Below are 23,239 nucleotides of genomic sequence, written 5' to 3'. Positions count from 1 at the left end.
TTTGTAGAGAGACAGACAATTCACACACAACTGTCAGCTCTCTATCGAATAATTAATTCAAGTAGCTAAATGTTGTAATTAATTAAAATAGTTTAATGCACAGCTAGCTGTGTATCTCTTATGTATCTATTTATGTCTCTTTTAGCAGCAATTTTTTACGGCAATATTTAAATAATGCCCCGGTCATTCTTGGTGTACCCAAAATGCTCCGACACTATTGACTTCAGGCATTTCTCTGGAGGAAATAAAGTTTCGCTCGGTCATAGTTAATCTAGTGTGTGTAGTAGCCTCATCAAAAATATCTTACATTTGTGTTCCGAAGATGCATGAAGGTCTTACAGGTTTGGATTGACAAGAGGGTGAGAAACTAATGACAGAATTTTCATTTTTGGGTGAACTATCCCTTTAATCTTTACTGCCACTTTCCAGAGCTAAATAATGTGGGTTTTCAGACTTTGATACTTACTAGTGCTGGAGAAGCTGGTGGGCGTAGCCTGCATGGCTTCACGCCTGTAGTCCCTGTCTTTAGGGAAACTGTTGACAACTGCAGCCATCTTGGTTGCCTCCTTCTGCCTTTGCTCTCTGAAACAGTGAGTTCACAAATGATACTGGCATTCAAAAGGCAACAAAACCACATCAGCTTTACACACGACCGGCACAGCAGGAAAAAAGCCTCACAATGAGACTAGCTGCTATGTCTCAACTTTCTGCAAGTCACTTGATAAGTGGAATTAGGCCCATTTCAATTTGCATTTGTAGCACATTTTAATTTCAGCGCACATGTTATGGTTCCAGCATATGTGCACAAAATCGTGATACGACAGTGTGATTAACAAATCACAAAGACTGCTATATTTCATTACATATGTATTCAAAGTGTAATGCATTACAGCTTGGTCTGCAGTAAATGCTGCTCCAGACGAACTCTTCACTGCATGTTCGGTGAGTTTAAGGTCACTTAACATACACATGGGAATGCAACATGATCTTCCAAAACTGTAATGAGAAGCACTTATGAATAAACCGGCTACGGTCAACAAAAGAGAAACTAAGTTTTTCAAGGGCTTGTTTCGGTTTTCCTCCAAAATAAAAGTTTGATGGTTTAATGTTTAAACATAAAGAAATTAAGATATCACAAAAAATAGTATTTATGGATTTTACAGTTGTAATGTAAAATAAATGGGTTTTTTTTTTTTGTAAATTTTTGTTAACTTATTTCACAGTGAAATATTACAATAGTATTTTTTTATTCTGTTTAATATTTTTATTTAAAAATACTTAGTCCTAATAATAGTTGTCATTATTATTTTATAGTCATTGTTATATAATTCAAATGTTTTGGTCAAATTGTGCAGCCCATCAAACAAGCACAGCAAACCTAGAGCTTTAAAAAAAATACATTTTTATTCGTAATCTTTATTAGAAAAAATTGAAATGAGAAATTTTCCCCAAAAAGGATGGTTCTATACAGCCCTGAATATATCCTTTGCTGCATTCTCAAATATAGTCAAAATGCCCTACAAACCAGTTTAATAACTTTTGCTCTACAAGCTTTTGTTTTATGAAGCATCGCTTATTAATGAAGATCATAAATGGTCTTTGTCAAAAGCTCACTCGCTATTAGTGTGAAAGCTCAACGAGTGATCCAGTTTCCATTACACTGCTGCTTAGCTGATGTGCTGCAGAAGCAAGACGTGGGAAACAGGCCTATGACTGCAAAATACTCAATTTCTGCTAGGGATGCACCCCGATACTGGTCTCCTGTACTCGTACTCGTTAAAATGCCCCGATACCAAACGCCGATACCACACAGCATGTGTTAAGCGCCATATTCAAACAAAGAAACACCAACAACAGACAGCAGAAAGGAGTTAAGGATGTCTACTACGAAGTATATGTATGCAATGAATATAATGTTAAACATTCAGTATTAACGCCTGTATAGCTGGTGTGCGCGAGCTGATAAACAAAGCACGCTGAGTGGATTGAGCGCGAGGCGGCGCAGATGCGCGAGCTTGTCGAGTGAATATATCTTTCTCACAGACATCACTGGAAAGTTTGTAGTTCGGTCGGATATGTCAAAAACAAGTAAGTAAAACAATGCACAAGTTACTTAACGGTAGGGAGAGAGAGAGCACGCGCGCAATTCTGTTGTGTGATCTTTGATGTTCACTCACTTAGCACACGCATCATTTGGATTAAAACGAAATAGTAAAAATAAAAACATTCAGAAGGGCATTGACAATAAACATCATTTATTTTCAACCTTAGGATTTGATAAATGAAGTTAACCAACTAACATTATACATACCCTTTTGGTTTCTGTACCCAATATTTAAACAATTTACAAATGCAATAAAAATATCGGTATCGGTACTCGGTATCGGCAAGTACCAAAAATAAAAGTATCGGTATCGGGCGAGTACTGGAAAAAGTGGTATCGGTGCATCCCTAATATCTGCTGAAAGCAAGGAGATGCTAAAAAGATTTTTCCATGATTTCTGGGAATACTTCTTCTGCGGAAACATACTAGCTTAAACGTTCCACCTGCATTGATCACGTGATGTCTCACCAGCAACATGTATTAGTGTATTATTAGTGTATAATTAAGTACTATTTGAGCCTGAGCCAAGGGTTGAAAGTGTGCGTTTAATACCTCTCCAGCCACTCTTTGGGTTTCTCCCACTGAGACACCTCCGTCCTGCAGTTGTAGTAGTACTTCTTCCCTGAAGAACTGATGTGTTCAGACCAATCATCTGCCGGCTCATATGGCTGAATAGAAGGAAAACAACAGGTGTGAGCACTAGAACCGCTGGCATTTAAAGAGACAGGAGCTGTTAAAGGCATGAGAGAGGGAGAGGTAAAGGAATGAAGATAAAAAGGAGAGATGTATGGCAACAACAAAAGGAAAGACCTGAAAAGGAAGACAATCCAGGTTTGTTGTTTTTCTTATGATATAAAAAAAAAAAACTAAACAGAGCAAACGCATGAGAACGTTTAAAATATAGAACAAGACTGGGAAGAAAAGAGAGAAAATGAGAACATTAGAGACAGATTGATGGAGCATGCAAGGGAGAGAGAGAGCTGAATCCTGATGCAAGCGTGTGTAATATTTGATGAGGTGGATCTCTGCGCATCGCCCCTGCAGGATGCCTCTTTAATCTGTCTGAGTCCACCCTCCACCTACTAGCAGTCTGACTGTCAAAGCCTCACACCACTACACCAGACAGTACCGATCATTAAAGCTGAAGTGTGCAATTTCTGTGCCACTAGCGTCACAATCCAGCATTGCAAAAATAATGAAAAGTTTCTTGAACGCTTCCTTCATCAACCAAGGGGTCACAGTATGAATGGTTAGCATGGCCTAGTTAACTCCTCCCTTGAGTCAAAATCTCTCTCCCTTTGATGGTCATTCAAAATAAGACACGTAGTCTGAATTTTTGCTAGCAATGCATTTATCAGGGTCCTGTGCCAGAATGTGGTGGAATCTACCTACAAATGCTGTAATAATGTCTATCTGCGCAGTATCCTGGGATAGAAGAAAGCATTTTAACAATAAAAAGAAACAAATTAATTAATAAATTAAATACTTTAGCTTTAAAGAAAAATGTGGACCTATATTATATAGACTACCACTCAATTTTGGGGTAAATAAGATTTATTGATTTATTGTTATTATTTTTTAGAAATTAGTACTTTCATTCAGCAAGGATGCATTAAATTGAAAAGTATCAGTAAAGACAATGTCACAAAACCCCTTAAAAAAAACGAATGTCATCTCCAGCTGCTCTGAGAGTTACTTCATTAGCATTTTACCATTTCATTTGAGAAATCTACCGTCATATCACATACACAGCATCTGGAAGTTCTTCACGGCAACCCGTCAAACTAAAAGTTAGTTTAACGTTCTGGGATAAATTAAATTAATGTTTTATGCCTTCATCTGATTACCAGAAAAATTAAGAACATTTTATAGGGCCCTATTATTGTTTAAAAAAGGACCCATACAAAAAAAGTATAGGTTTAAAATACAGGCATGTGGCTTAATTTCTTTTTATTAATTCACCATTTGTAAACTGATGTTTACTGTTCATTTTTTAGAAATATCAATAGCATTTGTATTAAAACTATGTTCACGGAATGTAATCAAAAAATAGAGAATCGAATCGAGAGCTTGAGAATCGAATCGGGACATCTGAATCGATACCCAGCCCTACTGAGCACAGGCTTTTGAATGGTAGTGTATCTCTCAAATGTGACTCTTAGAATACAATGATGTTCACTGCAGAACTATGATTAACACTGCTCACTTCATTGCACACTAAACTCTGTCCTTGAAAGAAACCACAATTTAGTAGTACATATTTCAAACCATGAAGGAATTCACCTCTGTATGCCTGTCGACAGCTAGTTCTTGCCTTCAACATAATTATAAGGTTTAATACAAAACATAAAATCTTGGAAAAGGTAATAGAGCAGACAAAGAGGGTTTCATGAATGACTTCATGAAGTAGGTGGAGCATCTCACCATCTTCAGAGTGTGGAAAAGATTTTAGACAGCATATCCAAAGTGACCCCAAAACATATAGAATGAAAGACCAATTTAAAGGTGACATATCATGAAAATCTGACTTTTCCAGGTTGCTTCCACTCAAAATAGCCATTTTCAAAATGATATTATAAATGATCTGTGGAGTATTTTGAGCTGAAACTTCACAGACACATTCTGGGGACACCAGAGACTTATATTACACATTGTAAAAAGGGGCATAATATGTCTCCTTTAAACCAACAGAGGCACAAGGACAGTGATCAAATTTGGTTTCTATTAGTGGTCATTAAGATATCACAAAAATAGTATTTATGGATTTTACAGTTGTAATGTAAAATAAATGGTTATTTTTTTGTAAATTTTTGTTAACTTATTTTATTTATATTTAGGCATATATATATCGGCAAGGCCGATATATCGGCCGATATTTGGCATTTTTTAAATATCGGCATTGGCCGATACGATGCAGGACTTTTATTTTGACAGTGCTCACATTCTCCCTTTTGTTCGCTGTCGTCGTTAACAGTTCTGTCTAATACGGATAGAAGTCTGTCTAATAAAACAGCGTGTTTCTGCTTCCACTCAAAATAGGCATTTTCAAAATTATATTATAAATGATCTGTGGAGTATTTTGAGCTGAAACTTCACAGACACATTCTGGGGACACCAGAGACTTATATTACACATTGTAAAAAGGGGCATAATATGTCTCCTTTAAACCAACAGAGGCACAAGGACAGTGATCAAATTTGGTTTCTATTAGTGGTCATTAAGATATCACAAAAATAGTATTTATGGATTTTACAGTTGTAATGTAAAATAAATGGTTATTTTTTTGTAAATTTTTGTTAACTTATTTTATTTATATTTAGGCATATATATATCGGCAAGGCCGATATATCGGCCGATATTTGGCATTTTTTAAATATCGGCATTGGCCGATACGATGCAGGACTTTTATTTTGACAGTGCTCACATTCTCCCTTTTGTTCGCTGTCGTCGTTAACAGTTCTGTCTAATACGGATAGAAGTCTGTCTAATAATCCGATAGAACGGTTAAACAAAGGAATTAAAATGTATACAAAAATTATCATAACGATTGCTTTTATATTATTAGTAATAGAAAGGCAAACAGTATAACACTTTCTTGTTTGCCATCAGCATTCAGCAAATACGCATTTATATCATTTAAACAAATCTTTGAATGACTAATGAACATTTAATTTCACAAACCTTGCAAACTTGGTCAAATACAGCTGTGAGATCGTGTGAAGTGTGCATGTGAATCCTGCATGATTGCGTGTACTCTGTGTGACGGTCGGTCCGTGTGAATTGAATGCAGACAGGAGGAGAGTTCAGCTTTACTGGAGACGCACGATCGACAAATTTTAAACTCGTGATTTCAGATTATGCTGCGCTTTATGCATTTGCCCACTGTCATGTTCATGTCATTTCCACTGTGTGCTGTAAAATGAGTGTTACCTTGGCTTTATTTGAAGAAGTATGATTCCCAATGCACACAAACTTCCCAGAATACTGAGTGCCCTGTTGGTTACAGTGTTTACTTCCTTTTTTATTATATTTTTTATTAAATATTTATTTGTGAAAAATACTTTGTCATCTAAAGTATAAGTACGTTTATTTAACATTTATTTTTTAACCCATTTTCAAATGATATCAAATTTCTTAATAATAAATAATTAAAATAAATAAGATTATATCGGCCACCCTGCTTTCCAAGATATCGGCATCGGCTGTCAAAAAACACATATCGGTCGACCACTAGTTTCTACGCCATTTCAATACTATAAGATTTAAATGTTATGCTGCCTCACCAAAATGATCTTGGATTCATAAAGACAGCTGGAACACATAATAGATCCATTCATCAAGTATGTTGAAATGAGCTACTTTTCAACATGCTTCACAAAATGACCCCTCAATATGACTATGGCTTGGCAGTCTGTTTTTAGACTTTAGACACTGAATTCAATCCAATTTGGTTTCACTGATAAGCAAAATACCTTGTTTTAAATGATTTGCAATGCTGTAATTATTTTTAAAATCACAATTGTACTGAAACCAAACCAGGTGATGTCAACGTTTCAAAACCTTAAATAAATGATGTAATTTTGAAGGCAGCAAAAGCACAAAAACTCCTTTCTCTATTCTGGTAAAGGTACGCTGTGCCTTGCATCTCCCTCAAGAGCTCATATTATCTACAGCAAGGGGACACATGGTCTGCACACAGGAGGGTTGCCACACAACCAAACAACACATTTAACAGCAATGCCGAATTTCAGCCAGGGATAATTTTGTTAGATCCAAATAATGGCCCATAAAATAGCATGCCACTTATTAGAAGTCTGAAATATTTTAGCAGATCTGCCAGGATAAATGTTTTCTATTTTGACTGCATTGGTATTAAATTAATGCATCTTAATTGCTACTTCCAGTAAGACAGTTATTCAGAATGATTTATGCAAAACTAATAGCACAAATAGCTATTAGGGTCTCTTAAAATGGTCTGATTTATTCATTAAATAGCAGCCTGTTCGTGCCAAAGGGGCAAAGGGTTACTGGTGTATATGAACGCGGCCTTGTTGTGTGTGTGCTGATTGCTGCCTCATTTGAAAATGCAGACAAGTTAGAGGACATTGAGACTGTGGTACTTACCGTGTCTGATGATTTGTTGGGATTTGAATGAGAGTTGGAGCTGTGCAGAGAGCTGTGGTTATGGGAGTTCTCTTGAGGGGATATACTGGTCCCTGAAAAATAAATGCATTGAATGTGAACAAACCAGTTTTCATTATTTCTTAAAATAAGCGGAGGACAATCTGCACGTCTAAAAGAGTTACTACCACATCTGGTTGATCAAAACAACTCTACTAGTACATTCCACTGTTCTGCGTAACTATAAAACTTCATAGACAATAATCCCATAATTCACTGCCGTTTCCACTTCCTGCAAAATCATAAAGCATGTATATCAATGATGCTTATAGCACTTGAGCTTTTTCTTGCTGTATGATGCCGAGACATGAACACTTCTGTGCCTTTCTATCAGTTCCTGGCTTACTTTGATTCATTAGAGTGATTTCGGTTTGACCTGCACCAACTCGATTACACAGATAATACAAGCTCTCAAAGACTCATCTTACAAGTGTTTGTATTGCATTGTTTCAATAAAGAAGAGATGGAGAACGTAAATGACAGACATATTGTGAAGTGAAGATGAAAAAAAAAGTCAAATGATTTCTAGCACTGACTTGAAAGAATGTTATAATTAAATGAGTGTTAAAGCACTGTTTAAATATCCAGCAGTCAGTTCTTTATAATGCACCCAGAAGAACGCAAAATAAAAGGTCTTACCACAATCTGAAGTTAAAAAACAGTGAAATAGCAGTGTTTTCAGACGAATTACAAGTGTTCAGTGATATTACTCATTTTGACAAACCTAATAATCAGCAGAGCTGGGAAGAGATGAAAAACAGCATAATGATTTTATAATACACCAGACTCACACTCCTAACGATACATCCGGCACACTCATAAATCAGTTAACTACCCACAAAAGATTACTCATGGCAAACAAACACATACTAGGCTTTAATTGAAGACCAGTTCAATGAGAATCAGACTATTCTAACACTGTAGCATTTAGGTGAGACCCACAGACCGCTGGCTTCCTGATTACTGTAGGAGTAATATGTCTTCTGTGATCTATTACAGTACACTAACAACAAATTTCAGATAACGTTTCATAGGTAATTAACTATAATCACTTCAGGTGGAAAAAATGCAATGTTCAATGTACAAGAAAAATCAAGAAAGTCACACAACAAGGCCTAAGTGACCTGCAATTACCCCATGCTAAACCACAAACCCTCACAGGGGCATTTTTAGCTGTGTGCTCAGACTGCAGACAGCCCTTAGGCTACAGATAGTCCTCACTGCCTCGGAGAAGATGTGTTTGATGTGTTCAGTGAACAAGAGTATAAAGTCACTATGAGCGTGGAAACTCAACTGACATACTATGTCTCAGTAAACATTTTAAGAGATTCAAAATCATCTAGATGCACTCCTTAACATGGACAAAGAACACCTTTTGAAGATATGCACAAAAAGTGCAGTCTCTCTGACCCGGGAACACAAGACAAAAATATTGATGATTCACTATGCAGATTTTTTGTCCAATCAAATCCTTTTTATAAAGAGATCGTCCCTTCCCCTAAATAGCACTTGCAGCTAGGGCTGGACGATATGGCCAAAATTGATATCACGGTATATTTCTTTGCTTCAGCCAGAAAAATGGGTATGAAAAGTGCTCCGAGTCAAACGACACAAATAAATCAATGTATGGGAAACACTGGTAATGTATATCGAAATATCGGAAATGTGTTTAAAAATCATATCACCGTTATTGAAAAAAAATTATATCGCGATACATATTGATATTGAATTATTGTCCAGCCCTACTTGCAGCTGATCAGCATGTAGCAAATCTTTTTCCTCTATTAAGGAAAATGGTGGGGGTAGAGGCCTTTGATATATCCTAGTCCCATCCATACTTCCTGTGAATATGAAATACATCTTGAACCACTGCTTTCCTTTTCATCCAGAAAGAAGGAAAAAAGTGTGAGGAGCTATTTGACATGCACACACTCAAAAACGAAACTTTGGAGTGGTAGAACAAGTTTGAACTAGCTACAATTTACATTAGCCTTTACGGAGGAACCAGAAAACCTCATTTGCAATTGCTTTTGGTATATGACAAAAGTTTAAGAAAATTCATCATTTTGCTTCATTCTGGTTTTGATCAAATTCATCAGAATGTAATGATGTATTCAATTAAGCGATTTCTTTTCATATTCACCTAAAACACCATTCCATCCGCTGGGCTGGATTTTAATCTAACCAATATCAATTTGTAAATCCCAAGATCAGTCAACTTACACCATTTTCAGTTGTCGTGTGAGTAAAACACTAAACATTATTTGTCGAGCACCTCCCATACAATAATTGCAACAAGCTCTGTGATGTTACTTTTGATAAACACACTCATCTTTCAAATTCTGTCAATTTTATAACCAAATTCAAAAAATAAATTTCAACAATGATTTTGACTTTGTCACATGAGAGAAGGTATACTGAAAGATAGGGAACGCTTTGAAATGCATCATTTCTCATATCACGGTGTTACAACCACAAAAAGATGAACAAAACAGCTTGTGAACAAGTCACGTAACGCTCCATTTACATCAAGAAAGTAATTCAATGTCCATACCTCGTTAGCTAGAAAAAGAAGAAACATTTAATTAAATGTATATACTATATTTTACATTAATTCATTCTTGTCTGTTGGTGATGATTGATGTATAATGTATGTGTGATTAAATCTGTCAAGAGAACTATTTATGACAGCTACTGTTTAAATTATATTTCAACAACACATTGGAGTAGAAACATTATTATTTTATAAGAAAGGTGATATGAAAACTGCCATATGTGCAATTTAAATGTTTGTATACAATGTTTTTATTTGAGTGTTGAATGTTACACATAAAATACATAGCAATTGGATGTAATAATTTGGGCTCTGTTGACGATTTTAACTTTTAATATTATAGTAACACACCAATTGAGAAGGTTCCCTGTGTAGTTTACAGTATTTTTTGAGAGAGTTGAGAGAGATTTTCCTTAAGAAAAATCCAAAAGAATTGATATTTCATTGAATCGAGAGCCGAATTGAATCGAAAGCACAATATATTCAAGTTGGAGACATGGCTCAGCTGCTTTCAGCATTTATGTTTATTGCAAATGCATATATAACACCAAACTGATTAATTTAGCTGTCAGCTTATATCTATATAATGGTTATCCTTTTTAACCACTTAAATGGCTCTTTAACAAGATGCAAGACGTGACCTATATAACAGATCTGGTAAATATGAATGATAGATGCAAAGCTTTTACACCACCGAGATTCATAAGCTGTAGCACTAAAAACAACATTCAATAATGGCACAGAGCCAGGCAACAATTTAAGTAGATTCATTGCTTTTGAAGAAGTCTTTTTGATAACTTTCTCCTAACTAATGCAACTTGCCTTGTCCAACATCTAAATTTTAAACAGGCTAGAGTCCCTAGTTAAGCGAGATGTGAGGCAGTGCACAGCTTCCACAACTGTCTGATTCATTTCAATGTATGCTGCCGTCACTGTTCAGTTAGATGATGCATTTATTTGGTAGCAATCTCATTATCTACTTATCTAAATAAGAGTAGCAAAAACAAGAGTGTGAACTCCCGCGGATGGGACAACGCAAATCTGGTAATTCTGCAAACAGCAGCGTACTTGATAACATCAGTCAGCTCACCTTGGCTACTGCAATTTTCCTCACTGTATTTTGAATAAGACGAAATATATCAAACGTCACTGCCCCTTTTCGTTTTCATTTAAACATATTAATAGCCGCAGAAATGTTCAGGGAACGTACATGGCCTACATTACAATGAAATGAAATATTATATCAAACATTGCCTATTTTCATTTGAACATATTAATAGGTTAATAGAATAAAGACCAAAGATTACCTGTTAAGATTTACCCAAAACAAATTATATCTTATGTTTATCCACTACAGAGACATCCGAGCCAGCGGCAAATGTCAGAAGGACTAGTCGAGTTGAGGCTGCTCTCGTCGGGAAACATGAGCACTGAGCGCCTGCTGATCGCGTGGAGCTCCCGTCTCCGAAATCGGCGAAACACATTTTCAAATAGGCGCCGTTTTTATAAACAAACCGCAGATTTGAGTTTTAAACAACTACATTCTCGCCTGAAATACTTTTAAAACTACATTTCTTGACACAATAATGGTAATATTTTTTAAAATATATATATATATATATATGCAAATGGTGATTGAAATACAATGCTGCGTGAACTCAACCAATCAGCATGTTCTGCGCTCACGCCCCCGAAAGTTCCGGACCTTTGAAAAAGTACTACCGGTAGCAGGGAGCAGGGACTTTCTGAGGGGCAATTTTTTACCCAGAACTTTATTTAGATCCTGGTTCCTGCGGTGGAAACACACCGAGTACCGGCCCAAAGTCCCAAGTTCCTGGGGAAAGTTCTTGCAGAGGAAACGCGGCTCTAGTTATCTTTCTTGGTGTGAATTTGCCTTAATTCAATCAGTGACTTGCAGTGTTAAGAAGTCAACAATATTAACTTTTGAAGAAGCAAAAGAAATATAAAATTCTATATCATGAGCATGGCATGAAATATTGTTTAAAAAAAAAAACTGATGATGACAGCGAAACTCAACTAAACCTGTATTTGCCAACCTGACATTGCAACATTCGATCATCCAAAATCATGAGTTTGGAATAGGGCTTTTTTTTTTTTCATACAGCAAACAGCAGATTTTTAAGGGTACATTTGGTGACATTCATGGCACAGACTTAAACGAGACATAAGATAAGACTTAGGCTTGTTCTGGCAATTCTTGTACATTAGTTTTATGATGCCTATCTCAACAGATGGTAAAAATATGTAGTAGTGTGGGTAAATTTTATCAGCTAATCTTACTGCAAATCAATCTTACAAGCATGGCCTATAAAGTGTTCAGAGATTCTAAGCTTGAGTTTTAAATGGATAAAGAACCCAAAAATGATAATTCTGTCATCATTTACTCATCTTCATGTCATGCAAAACCTGTATGGACTTTTTCTTCTGTGGAACAAAGATACTTTGAAAAATGCCTCTTTTTTTTTTTTCCTTTTTTTTTTTAAATGGTCACCAAAATTATTTAGTTCCCAACATTATTCAAAATATCATATTTTGTGCTCTGCAAAAAAATAATACAGGTTCGGCCCAACTGCAGGATGAGTAAATCAGAATTTTCATTTTTTGGTTAACTATCTTAAGGATCATACATATGTCTAGTAAATGTTTAACAAACCGAACAAAATCATTCTAGCAAAACTGAAAAAATATTACCTTAGAATGTTGCCAATACAAATAACATCCGACAGATCTTGCTAAAGAGGCAAAAAGAAATCTGCAGGACAACATAATATTTTAATGATATGAAAATAATTCTCGATCTAACACAATTTCTGATTTCAGACATGTGTGGTCTTTCAAGCCTGCTTATCATTTCTGAACTATAAAACAGTCTTCAGATGTGGAATGAAAAATAAGTCCCTTGTTGAACACTGAAAAAAAAAATTATTGCTTGTACCAAATCTGATAAGAATAAAATGTATAGAACCTGAACATGAAGAGAGATTAAAGCACACTGTGCTCACAGACCAAGCCTTATATTTTCCTGTCTGAAATGGCATCATTCATAAGGTTGGATTAGAGGGTGCTTGTAAACGGTTGAAGCTGGTGCCACTACCGGAAGTGTGATTTCATTTAATATCTCTTTACCCAAAAGACCGCAATCTGATCACTTTCTACAGAATGTATCTAACTAGTGTTTACATAGAAACAATTAAGGACTAATTAAGACCGTGGTAAGATTTGCGTTATCGATCTAGGCATCAGTATCAGCCTCAGATTTGTGGCTGTTATCATATGATCAGTTTGACTCCAGGTCTCCCCTCTTACCTCCTTCTCTGTCTCTCCCCCGGTGTGGATGGATGGCTTTTGCTCTGCCATGGCCGGTGCTATCCATGTGTTTGTTTTCTGGACTGTCTGATCGCCGCAGCATCTTGCACGGTGGAGTGGCGTCGTTACTGTCACGCATCTTCTCATGTCGGTGATCAGGGTGACTCTTGGATGAGTACTTAAGAGTCTGTCAAAACATGACATTCCTACATTGAACTCTGCTGCACAATTACTCTCTCTCACATGCAATGTACATGAGAGCTGGTTTAAAGCTGGTCTACAATGGTCATTAGCTACCTGGCCAGCTAATTTTTTGCTGGTCTAAGATGGTATACCAGCTATTGACCAGCTAACAATCATCTAACATGTTCCAAAACACGACAATACTTTCAGCACGACGTTTGTCATTACATACTTTGCATGTCACTGCAAGCCTAACCTGAGCACAGGAAAGCCTATAAGCATTATTCTCCAAGTCTTACATATAAATAAGCATTTCTTGACGGTCTAGATAATTAGGCTCGTTTTATTGGGATTTGGTTGCACTCACTAGAAACTAAAGACGACTGTTTATAAAAAACCTCGTACCACTAAATTCGCATTTACGTATATAACCGTTTCTTGAAAGTAGCATAATTTAGACCATGAATTAATAATTATAAACGTTATTATGATAGTCATTTCGAAGTAAATCGCTGTGGCACACAGGCCTGATGTAGCCGCTAGCGGGCTAACGTTTAACGCCTGTTAAAGTCGCTAGCGCTGTGAGCGCATTTAAAACATGATAAATTCGACGGGCAGGCGACTTACGACAGCACAAATTTATGTTTGCAGTGTAATGTAAATATGGGTTTCGTTTTAAGCCGAACCTGGTGATAATGAGGCACTTTTCGCTGTGTTTTACGCACAGAGGCCTAAATTGCTTCGAAAGCCTGCGCTAGATTTACCCCATTTTAATCTTATTTGTTTCAGATCTACCTGATAGGGCTGAGAATCCCTTCGGTCGGTGCACCTACAAAATAAAACAAGAAAAAGAGACAGAGGAACAGTTTAAAACCATCTTCACTGATAGTGGCAGAAATTGCAACAGCTGAATCGGCTTCCTTAAGTTTCTACTTATTTTGGTTTGGTTAAAAATGGCGGATTGTCAAAGCGGAGAAGGAAAATCGAAGTATAAAATAGAGCTCTTTACCCATCGCCGAGTCTTGGTTGTTTCCTTGCATACATTACCATCAATGCCGTGTTAGTGTGTGTGAAGTAGATGTGAAAGATGGGCGACTTAGTTTGTATTTGGAGTGGGCTATCGACGACCCGATCGCGTATATTATTTCAATATCTCTGGCTATTGGACTCGCTCTTCGCCTCTGCTCTAGTCAGTAGAGCGCCCTCGGTCCATCTCCCACTCACACATACACCAAAACTCTGCCCCTATCTACAGAACAGCGAAGCTCAGCCTTCCTCGCACACCCCAATCCGGGTTATTCCGGCGATCGCTTCGGCTCGACTCGGCTACTGTCGGGTCATTTCGGCCACTGTTCGAATTGATCTGAAGTAGTGCATGAAGTAGAGATCGGTTTGAATCTTCGCAGTTTTTTCTTTTTCGAGTAAAAATACATTGCGCTTGACGTACTCACAGAAAAGTCTGATTTACGTTTCTCATTTCGCGGTTTACTCCAGCTGTTGAGAAATACTGTGTTTCAGTCGCTGGAATTTAAGCCCAATACTGACATCTACTGGACATGTTGAGCCAGTGCATGTGCCTCACTGAGATAAGTGCAGACAGGTCCTGATGCAGTATGACTCACTGAAACAAGTGGAACCTTCAGAAAAACAGAGCCTTCTCTTTGGTTGATACATTGGCCTACTGAAAATGTTTTGTTAAAAAAAAGCATTCATGGCACAAATCCCATGTTTTGTTCACTGGTTAAAAACATTTTTGTTTATGTCCTGAGTCTTTCCACATTTAGACTGGATTTTTGTTTGGTTTTCCATGCAAATTCTGTGCCAGCTCTGCCAAATGTGATGGAGAGTGTGGGTGGACAGCAATTTGTGTGCAGGTCAGACATACTTTCAGTTGCATTAAAATCTGAGTTATTCCAGATTTCAAACCCTGTCAACTCACAATTATTTGTATAGCGCTTTATATTCAATATATATTCAAAGCAGCTTCACAGAGGTAAACAGGAAACTAAAACTGAAAATGCAAGCAAAAATTTATCAAATATGAAATTGCTTCAATTTCAGCTTGAAAGCTGTTCTACAGAATATAATTGGCATTAATCAGCTCAATGTATTTCATTGTTCATTCAATTTCAATTTAGTTGAAACGTTCAATTCAGCTATAAAGCAGCTCAAGAGAGGACAATGGTATCATTATTCATCTCAGGTCAGTTCAATGTTGATTCAATTTAGTTCAATGAAAGTGTTGATGTCTATATCAATATCAATATCAATATCAATATCAAAACAAACTCAATTCAGCTATAAAGCAGCCCGACAGAAGACAATAATGTAATTATTGATGATGATTCAGTTCAGTTCAATGTGTCAGTGTTGCAAAGTTGGTCAATTATGAAATGACTTATAGGCAGCTCAGTTCAATTGTTTTGCTCTCATATGATAATGTCAGTACAGTCAAATCAATAATTATCCAGCTCAGTTCAATTGTTTTGTTCTCATATGATTATGTAAGTACAGTCAAATCAATAATTTTTCATCAATGTTAATTCTTTTAAGCCCCCTAAGACGTTAAACCAAAGCCTTTGCTTGTGCTTTGGGTCATTGTCCTATTGTTCTGTGCTTTTAAAGGCCAAAGATCTTTACTTTGAGATCTTCCAGAATAAGCTTTCAGGCTTTGTGTCATGGTTGCATGGGTACATGATTATGACATAATGTTGGTCTTTCGTAGTTCTCCCCATATGACAAAACCGAAGTGTTTTTTTTTTTTTTTTGCAATGGAATGGACACATTAGATACTTTGCTAATGAATTTAATTTAATAACTGCATTTCAGTTATTTATTTCACTTTCCACTCATTTTAACATTGTAGAGAGGACTGGGAAGAAAAATCCCATTTAAGTTTTAATTTGACATAAGATATAATGCACTCTACTTATGATTAGATGATAAGATTTTAGAAAAATTATGATTTCATCATGACAATTATTGCAAATGTATTAAATAAAGCTATAAATTATACAAGAAATATCCACAAGGTTTTTGGACTCTGTTAACGCTCTGAAAGATCCTTTTACCTCTTAGCTTTCTATATCAGCGTTAGTTTGCTTGTTGAAGGCACATGGTTTATTCTAACAATGGAAGCAGGTGCATCAGCACACTAATTGTCTGTGCCCTTTATCCTATGGATAAAGCACAGTTGGTGCCTTTTTTACATTTTACAGAATCAGTTCTCTCATTTACCTGTGCAATAGTGCAGCAAGTCACGCTATAATAGGCTATTCTAAAATATCACTAATAAACCTTTGATCTTTAATCAAAGGTTTATTGGTGATATTTTAGAATAGAATTGTTCACCCATTGAATAGTTCACCCACAAATGAAAATTTGCTGAAAGATCTGCTGAAAGAACTATATAGCCTACAAAGGCTTCAGATTAGAAGAGTCATGGAAAAGTCATGCAAACTGAACTTTGATTTAATATTCAACATTTTATGAGACTTAATCAGATGCGAGGATGAAAATGAACCCCTGCAGTTTGGAGCAGTTTAGTATGATTGATTCTTCAGAGGGTTTTGCTATATGTGCTGAGAATCACTCATATATGTTTTATTTGGACCAACAAAAATAACAGTGTAAAAAAAAATTGTATTTGCTGAAAATGTACTTGCCCTCAGGCCATCCAACATCCGAACAGATTTTGAGAAATTTAGCATTACATCACTTGTTCACCAGTGATACACTGCAGTGAATGGGTGCCGTCAGAATGAGAGTTCAAACAGTTGATAGAAACATCATAATAATCCACAAGTAATCCACACCACTGCAGTCCATCAGATGAAAAATGAAATGAAAAGCTGCATGTTTTTTCAAGAAACAAATCCGTCATTAAAGTTTTAGGTTTAAACCATCACTTCTGTCCTAAATAAATGCCCATAATCCATTATAATATAATAACATAATAATATCCCTTGTTTTCCTCTCACATTAAAATCCACTGACATATTTGTTAAGAAATGTCTTGGACTGTTTTTGCTTGTAAATGGTGCTTGATCTGTGCATAGTTCTCTCTTGATTCACATGAGACTTTTTTTCACCAAAGAAAGAAATATTGTGAATAGAGGACACATATTTTAGCTGGAAGCAACAGTTTGAAGTAAAAAATGTCTTAATAATGGATTTGTTTATTAAATACACACAGATTTTCACTTCACAAGACATTGATGGACTGGAGTTGTGTGGAATACTTGTGGATTACTGTTGCTTTTATCAGCTGTTTGGACTCTCAATCTGACAGCACCCATTTCATTTCAGTGGATCCATTGGTAAAAAATTGATGCAATGCTACATTTCACAAAATCTCTTTTGATGAAGAAACATAATTTACATTTTGGATGGCCTAATGGTTGGGTAAATGTTTTTTTTTTAATCATGTGTTTTTACACTAATACTTTTGTTGGTCTAAATAAGACATTCCTATGAGTGATTCTCAGCACATATAAGAATCAATCATGCTAAACTGCACTGTTTACACCATTAAAACCATTTTAACTAAGCCTTTGCTTCTTGTGCTTATAACCAAGGCCAGTGATGATTGGTATTGTAAATTGCAAGTGGATGTGCTGTTATATTATTATTTGTTTTAATTTGATTTCAATATAATTCCATGGTTGAACCTGAATTATATTATGAAGGACAAGTATAAATGACCACTCACCAAACTTCACTGTCAAAAAATATCGTGCAGTTCTTAGTGCAAGTGTTTTCAATCTTATATGTCGACCACGAGGGGGTGCTGTAGTAATAGTTCTTAATGTAATGGTGTTACATTGTTTTCTAATTACTCAAGTCATTGAGTATTGAGTATCAAGTAATACTCAAATCGACATTGTGTATTAGCCTATGTTTGAGTGTTGGGCCCTGTACGCATGTCAGAATGAAGAGCAGCTCTGGCTCTTGTTTTCAAGTGGCAAACAATTCCTTCTTTCTTTCTTTCTTACTTACCATTGCCTATAAAATTTCAATAGTTCTTTGTTCTGAACAGATAAACTGAACATTTGCAGCCATGAGGCATTGTTCGATTTCAAACTTGTCAAACCAGTCTGCGACATAAATTTCCTCACAGAAGAAATACAATGAGTGAGACAGCAAGGACTAGCGTGTCGAGGCGGATCAAGTCAAGTTACTAGAGGTAGATATAGGCAAGATATTCAAATAGAATAAACCTGGCGGTCATGTGCTCTTGAACAGGAAAGACAGGTGTTCTGTCGTCTGAACTCTTAGAAAGGAACGATTCGTTCATTCCTGGAAATGATCCCTTAGAAAATAACATTTTATTCACAACAACAATGAAAAGTGTCATTATGATTTATTATCTCCCTGTAGACCTCTTATAATACAGCATAATTTCGTAGAATAAGGGCAGGTGTGGCATATGATTGATTATGTGACCGCCAATCATATTTTAGGATTACACTTTGATCCCGCCCTTCTTTAGTTAACTGTCCAATCAAGAAACGGATTACTTCCGCTCGCCTGCCTCATTGAACGCAGATTGTACAACAATGAAAAACAGTTTGAACGTGAAGACCTACTCAAAGCCTGGGATATTTTACTAAAAATTCTTCATTTGTGCCTTTTGAAAGCAAAGTAGAGGCAACTTTTTTTTCTCGAAGTGACTGCCCAAGAAGCCCAAGGCGTCTTACTGGACTTCCCGAACAAAATACACACAGCCCGAGTGAGTAATAACAACTTATTTATCTTCAGGGACCGCAAGCAAAACATTTACCGCGTTGTTTATACATAAACGTGACAAAACAATCTTAAATGTTTAGTCTTTGACGGGAGTGTCAAAAGAAGTTCTTTTGAAAACTCGAGTATTGACTTCTTTCATTGTTTTTTGTGTGTCCTGTTTTGCTCGAGCCGACGGTCGGGTGCACTTGACAGCGCGAGCTCTCCGGGTCAAGTGCACCAGATCGTTGAGCTAAACTGGACAAACAAAACAATGAAACGAGCCTACTATCCTTGAGGCATGGAAGCGATCGGCTTTATTTCAGCAGAGAGTGTTGACGCGGAGCTACACACTGACATCAACGGGTGGGTTCGCCTTGAGCAACAGGGCAAATTCATCAGTCATCGTAAGTGCTCAACTGTTAGGGTTGGCTTGACATGCTCAATTAAGTATAATAAAGTGAATGTGTATCAGATCGTTTATATAATTTCACCTAGTGCTGATGCTTTTGGGTTGGCCGTAGTGAAGCCATGTGCTGGTCTAGCACTGTCTGCTAGAACTACAGTACGTCCTGTGTCTTTTTTGTTGCGAGACAAATTAGGTATGTTAGATAAACTATTATGTAACATAAGTTGTTACTTTAAATACTTGAATCCATTGTGTCATAGTTTTTCTTTTTATAAATGTGCATATGTATTTATTTAATGATTTTTTTGTAAATGTTCATAAATTTCATTCTCCCTCTCTAATTTATTTACATAAACACCAAACACGCACGTTTATATATATATATATATATTATCGCTTTGTTGTTTCGCAATAAAATAACACCATTAAATAATGTTAGTTAAATTACATGTTTTTATTTATTTTATTTAAATGTCTTTCTTTTTTATTTTTAGATATTTATCTTGCATATCATATATTACCATATTCCTGTGTAATAAAAATATTTTTTTATACTCAAATAAGAATAAATGTTATAGTCTAGATTGTATGTTTTGCAATTCCTGATCATGTGCATATGGTTAGTATTGGACATGCTGTAGTCTGTAACGTTTCTCAACATTAGTTGATAAGGCCTCTTGGCAAAACAGAAATGGTGCAAACCAGAATAAACTTTATTATGCATTTCATTGCATGTTTTCATAATTTGGCCTTGAGGCTTCCGTAGGTTCAGCCCTCTGGGATCTTCCTTAGCAACAGCCCATTGAAATGTAAAAGCAGAAAAAGCAGTGTGATAGTTTATTCTCTGACCCAGAGCAAATGTGAAGTAGTCACATAAAGTATTCAAGTAATGAAATGACAATGAACACACTCTGACATTTGTTCAAATAGATGCTGAGAGTTTTCGCAGTCTTACTGCCCTGTGGCAAACGCTGGAGACAGTGGTTTGTTTTGAGAATTGCGATCTGCTGTGTCAGATATCGCTGCTCAGAAGTGCCCTGTCTGCACTCTCTCTGACTCCCCACTTCTTGACCTCTTTACACACGCTCACTCACTCATTGTCTTGCAGTGTCAGTTGACAGGCTGATGTTACAATCCATGTCCTGATCATTCCCTCTTTTGACGGCTGTAACCTTTTAAAGTGCAAGTAATTAAACAAGAGAGAGAAGACAATGCGTTATGTGACTTTAACTAAAGTCCTTCGAGATCAGTTAGCATATCTCTTTTCTGAGTTTAGAATGCAGAGAATTCCCTATCCCTTTGGATGGGAATGTATTCTTTGGAGGTCCTGCGGGATTAGTGAAATATGAAATACTGAACACACCCACTTGAAATGGAGAAGAAATTTCTGGTGGGTTAAACTGAGGTGATGTGAATGGATCATTTCAGTTCATCACCTGTTTATGGGTCTAAAACAAAGCTTGTGTCTTGTAAACACATGAACTGGTCTTACTGTGATCATCAAACTGTGATCACATGGCTTTTAATACAAACATAGACTCAGGAAATATTTACACTTGGCATAATGCATTTTTACTGATTGTATAGCTATCATGACCATGTTTAAATGCCCTCCAAGATGCATTTGAGCATAGAAAACATCAGGTGGTGGTTTGAGATTCATACAAGATGCCAAGTTTACGTGCCATGATTACACTCAGCCAAGTGTAAGTGCATCTGGCTGTTTAGGTTAGATAAACTTTAGTTCTCTCAAACATAACTATGTTATCATACGGAAATTTAATATACCTGCAATTAGGGCTGGGCGATATAGCTAAAAAATGTATCAACGATATAATGTTTCATATTGTTCGGTATCGATAATTATTGACATTTTTTATAACCTTTTTTAAAATAAAAATTAAACATATCTAATTTCTAATGTTTTATATGCAGATTAAATAGGTTTTATGGAAACTTTTGTCTTGTCTCCTGAGGCCACAGGAGGGCGCAATGAGCAAAATAATGCAGCACATTTAAATTGTAAACACGGAAATAAGTCTATAAAAAACGTGCATTACGTCTACATTAACTCGTGTAAATAAAATATAATTTTGTAAATTGCATAAACAATTATGACCAAAACAATATCGTGCACTATATCGAACATGTTTTATATCGTTACCGAAGAAGGTGTACCGTCGATAAATATCGATACCGTTTTATCGCCCAGGCCTACCTGCAATCCACATTCAAGCAGAAGAAACTAATCAACAGAAAATTTTGCTGCCTTGTCTGGCTTTATGATAGACACAGGAACAGCAGATTGGATTTGTGTTTTTTTTGCATGATGTACTTAATGGTCAATTTATAAATGTAACGTACATAACCATTCCGATAGGAATCCGATTGTGGGTTATGAGTCCGACTCTCTAACCATTAGGCCACAACTTCCCCTAAAAAAAGATGTTTTGCTAATGCTATCAGTAACATTATGTGTTTGCCAAAGAGCTGAAACAATTTTCACTCAGAAATTCCTAGTAAATTTCACAACTACACAGAAACGGCAAAGAGTATTGAGGGAATGAGGAAGACATTTCCTATCAAAATAAGGCTTGAACATGATACACCCTCATACACGGTTTGATGTAACCATGTGGCTCCTCAGCTTTTAGAGGCAGAGCATCAACAACAGCACTAACTAATTCAGTGAGGTTGTCAGGCAACCTACTCTGTGCAAAATAAAAGATGAGAAGCAGAGGAAGGACTGCATATTGATGCAGTAAGTGTTGCTGGCAGAAGTCTTGGTAGTAGCAACTAGCAAGTTTCATTAGTCTGGTAACTGCTGTCTCTCTCTTTCTCTGTCTGTGTGTGTTTGTGGAGGAGGTCATCTAAACAGCAGTGGTAGAACAGGTGTCTAATGTCTGGGTGTTAGCTGGCCCAGTGTGTGGCCCGGCATTACTGGCATTCCAGTGCTGTTGTTTCTGTAATGGTGAGGTCGAAGCTGAGGGAAGAGAGGTCTTGGAATGTGATGTGAGAAGTTTTGAGCTGCAGCAAATACAGTAATTAGCGTCTGCTTTAAATGACAGTTAAAATATATAAAATATATTGTTTTTCATGGGTAGATTTACAAAAATTAAAATAAGTGTTTAAAGTTTCCATGGTCCTGAAAAACCTAGAAATATCAAGGAATTTCAAAAGTGTGTCTTTTTACAGGCCTGTAAATGTGACTCAATATATTTTTTCTTTTATATTTATATGCAATATATACTCCTATTATTATTACTATACAGTATTAAAAAAATATATTAATATAGTCCATACATTTCTAATTCTATTCTATTTCTTATTTTTAAATGTATAATCAGGGCTCTACGCTTACTTTTCTTTTTAGGAGCGCTTTAAATTAAAAAAATTTAGGAGCACCTTCTAATCAGTAATCAAAAATTCTGATTAAAAATTAACCTTCCCATTACGAAGTGATATTTGACTCCTTAAAGTGATTTACAAGGAATTTTGTTTTTACCGTTGTAATGGCATTTTTCTAACTTTATTAAAAGTATGTCATCTTTTATGTCAAATTAAAAATATATATTTTATAAGCTTTTTAACATTTCTAATTAAAACAACAGAATAAAAACAAGTAGAATAAGAAGTAGAATAAGAATAAGTTACCAATAAAATGAAATCAGTATTTAAGAAATAAATTTGTGCTACAGAGTTGGCACAGAAGAACACACAAGTGGCTTGTAGGTGTATTTTCAGACATTTAATGAGG

At 36.1% G+C, this 23,239-nt stretch overlaps 2 protein-coding genes across 4 annotated transcripts in view; one reads left to right on the top strand and one right to left on the bottom strand.

The window, feature by feature from the left end:
• Window positions 1-14,614, bottom strand: part of LOC107738973 (WW domain-containing adapter protein with coiled-coil) — a 40,950-nt gene extending 26,336 nt beyond the window's left edge. For 2 of the 3 annotated variants that reach the window (XM_016550912.1, XM_016550913.1), the window contains exons 1-6: window positions 14,359-14,613; window positions 14,145-14,178; window positions 13,167-13,353; window positions 7,229-7,320; window positions 2,657-2,772; window positions 467-582 (exon numbers count right to left, since the gene is read on the bottom strand). In XM_016550912.1, coding sequence (XP_016406398.1) covers window positions 467-582; window positions 2,657-2,772; window positions 7,229-7,320; window positions 13,167-13,353; window positions 14,145-14,178; window positions 14,359-14,399 — 586 coding nt within the window. In that variant the 5' untranslated portion in view covers window positions 14,400-14,613. Of the gene's footprint in view, window positions 1-466; window positions 583-2,656; window positions 2,773-7,228; window positions 7,321-13,166; window positions 13,354-14,144; window positions 14,179-14,358 lie in introns of all 3 variants that reach the window. The other variant, XM_016550914.1, reaches the window with a different exon arrangement.
• Window positions 14,615-18,884: 4,270 nt separating this feature from the next.
• The window catches only part of mpp7a (MAGUK p55 scaffold protein 7a), a 136,541-nt gene continuing 132,186 nt past the window's right edge, over window positions 18,885-23,239 (top strand). The window contains exon 1 of the mRNA XM_016550910.1: window positions 18,885-19,080. The gene's annotated coding sequence lies outside the window, so the exon portion shown is untranslated. The remainder of the gene's footprint in view (window positions 19,081-23,239) is intronic.

Source organism: Sinocyclocheilus rhinocerous, unplaced genomic scaffold (assembly GCF_001515625.1).
Source record: "Sinocyclocheilus rhinocerous isolate Xijiao unplaced genomic scaffold, SAMN03320098_v1.1 scaffold735, whole genome shotgun sequence".
Lineage (NCBI taxonomy): Eukaryota > Metazoa > Chordata > Actinopteri > Cypriniformes > Cyprinidae > Sinocyclocheilus > Sinocyclocheilus rhinocerous.
Note: the sequence above shows the minus strand (reverse complement) of the source record. Positions and strands in the feature narration are given on the sequence as shown.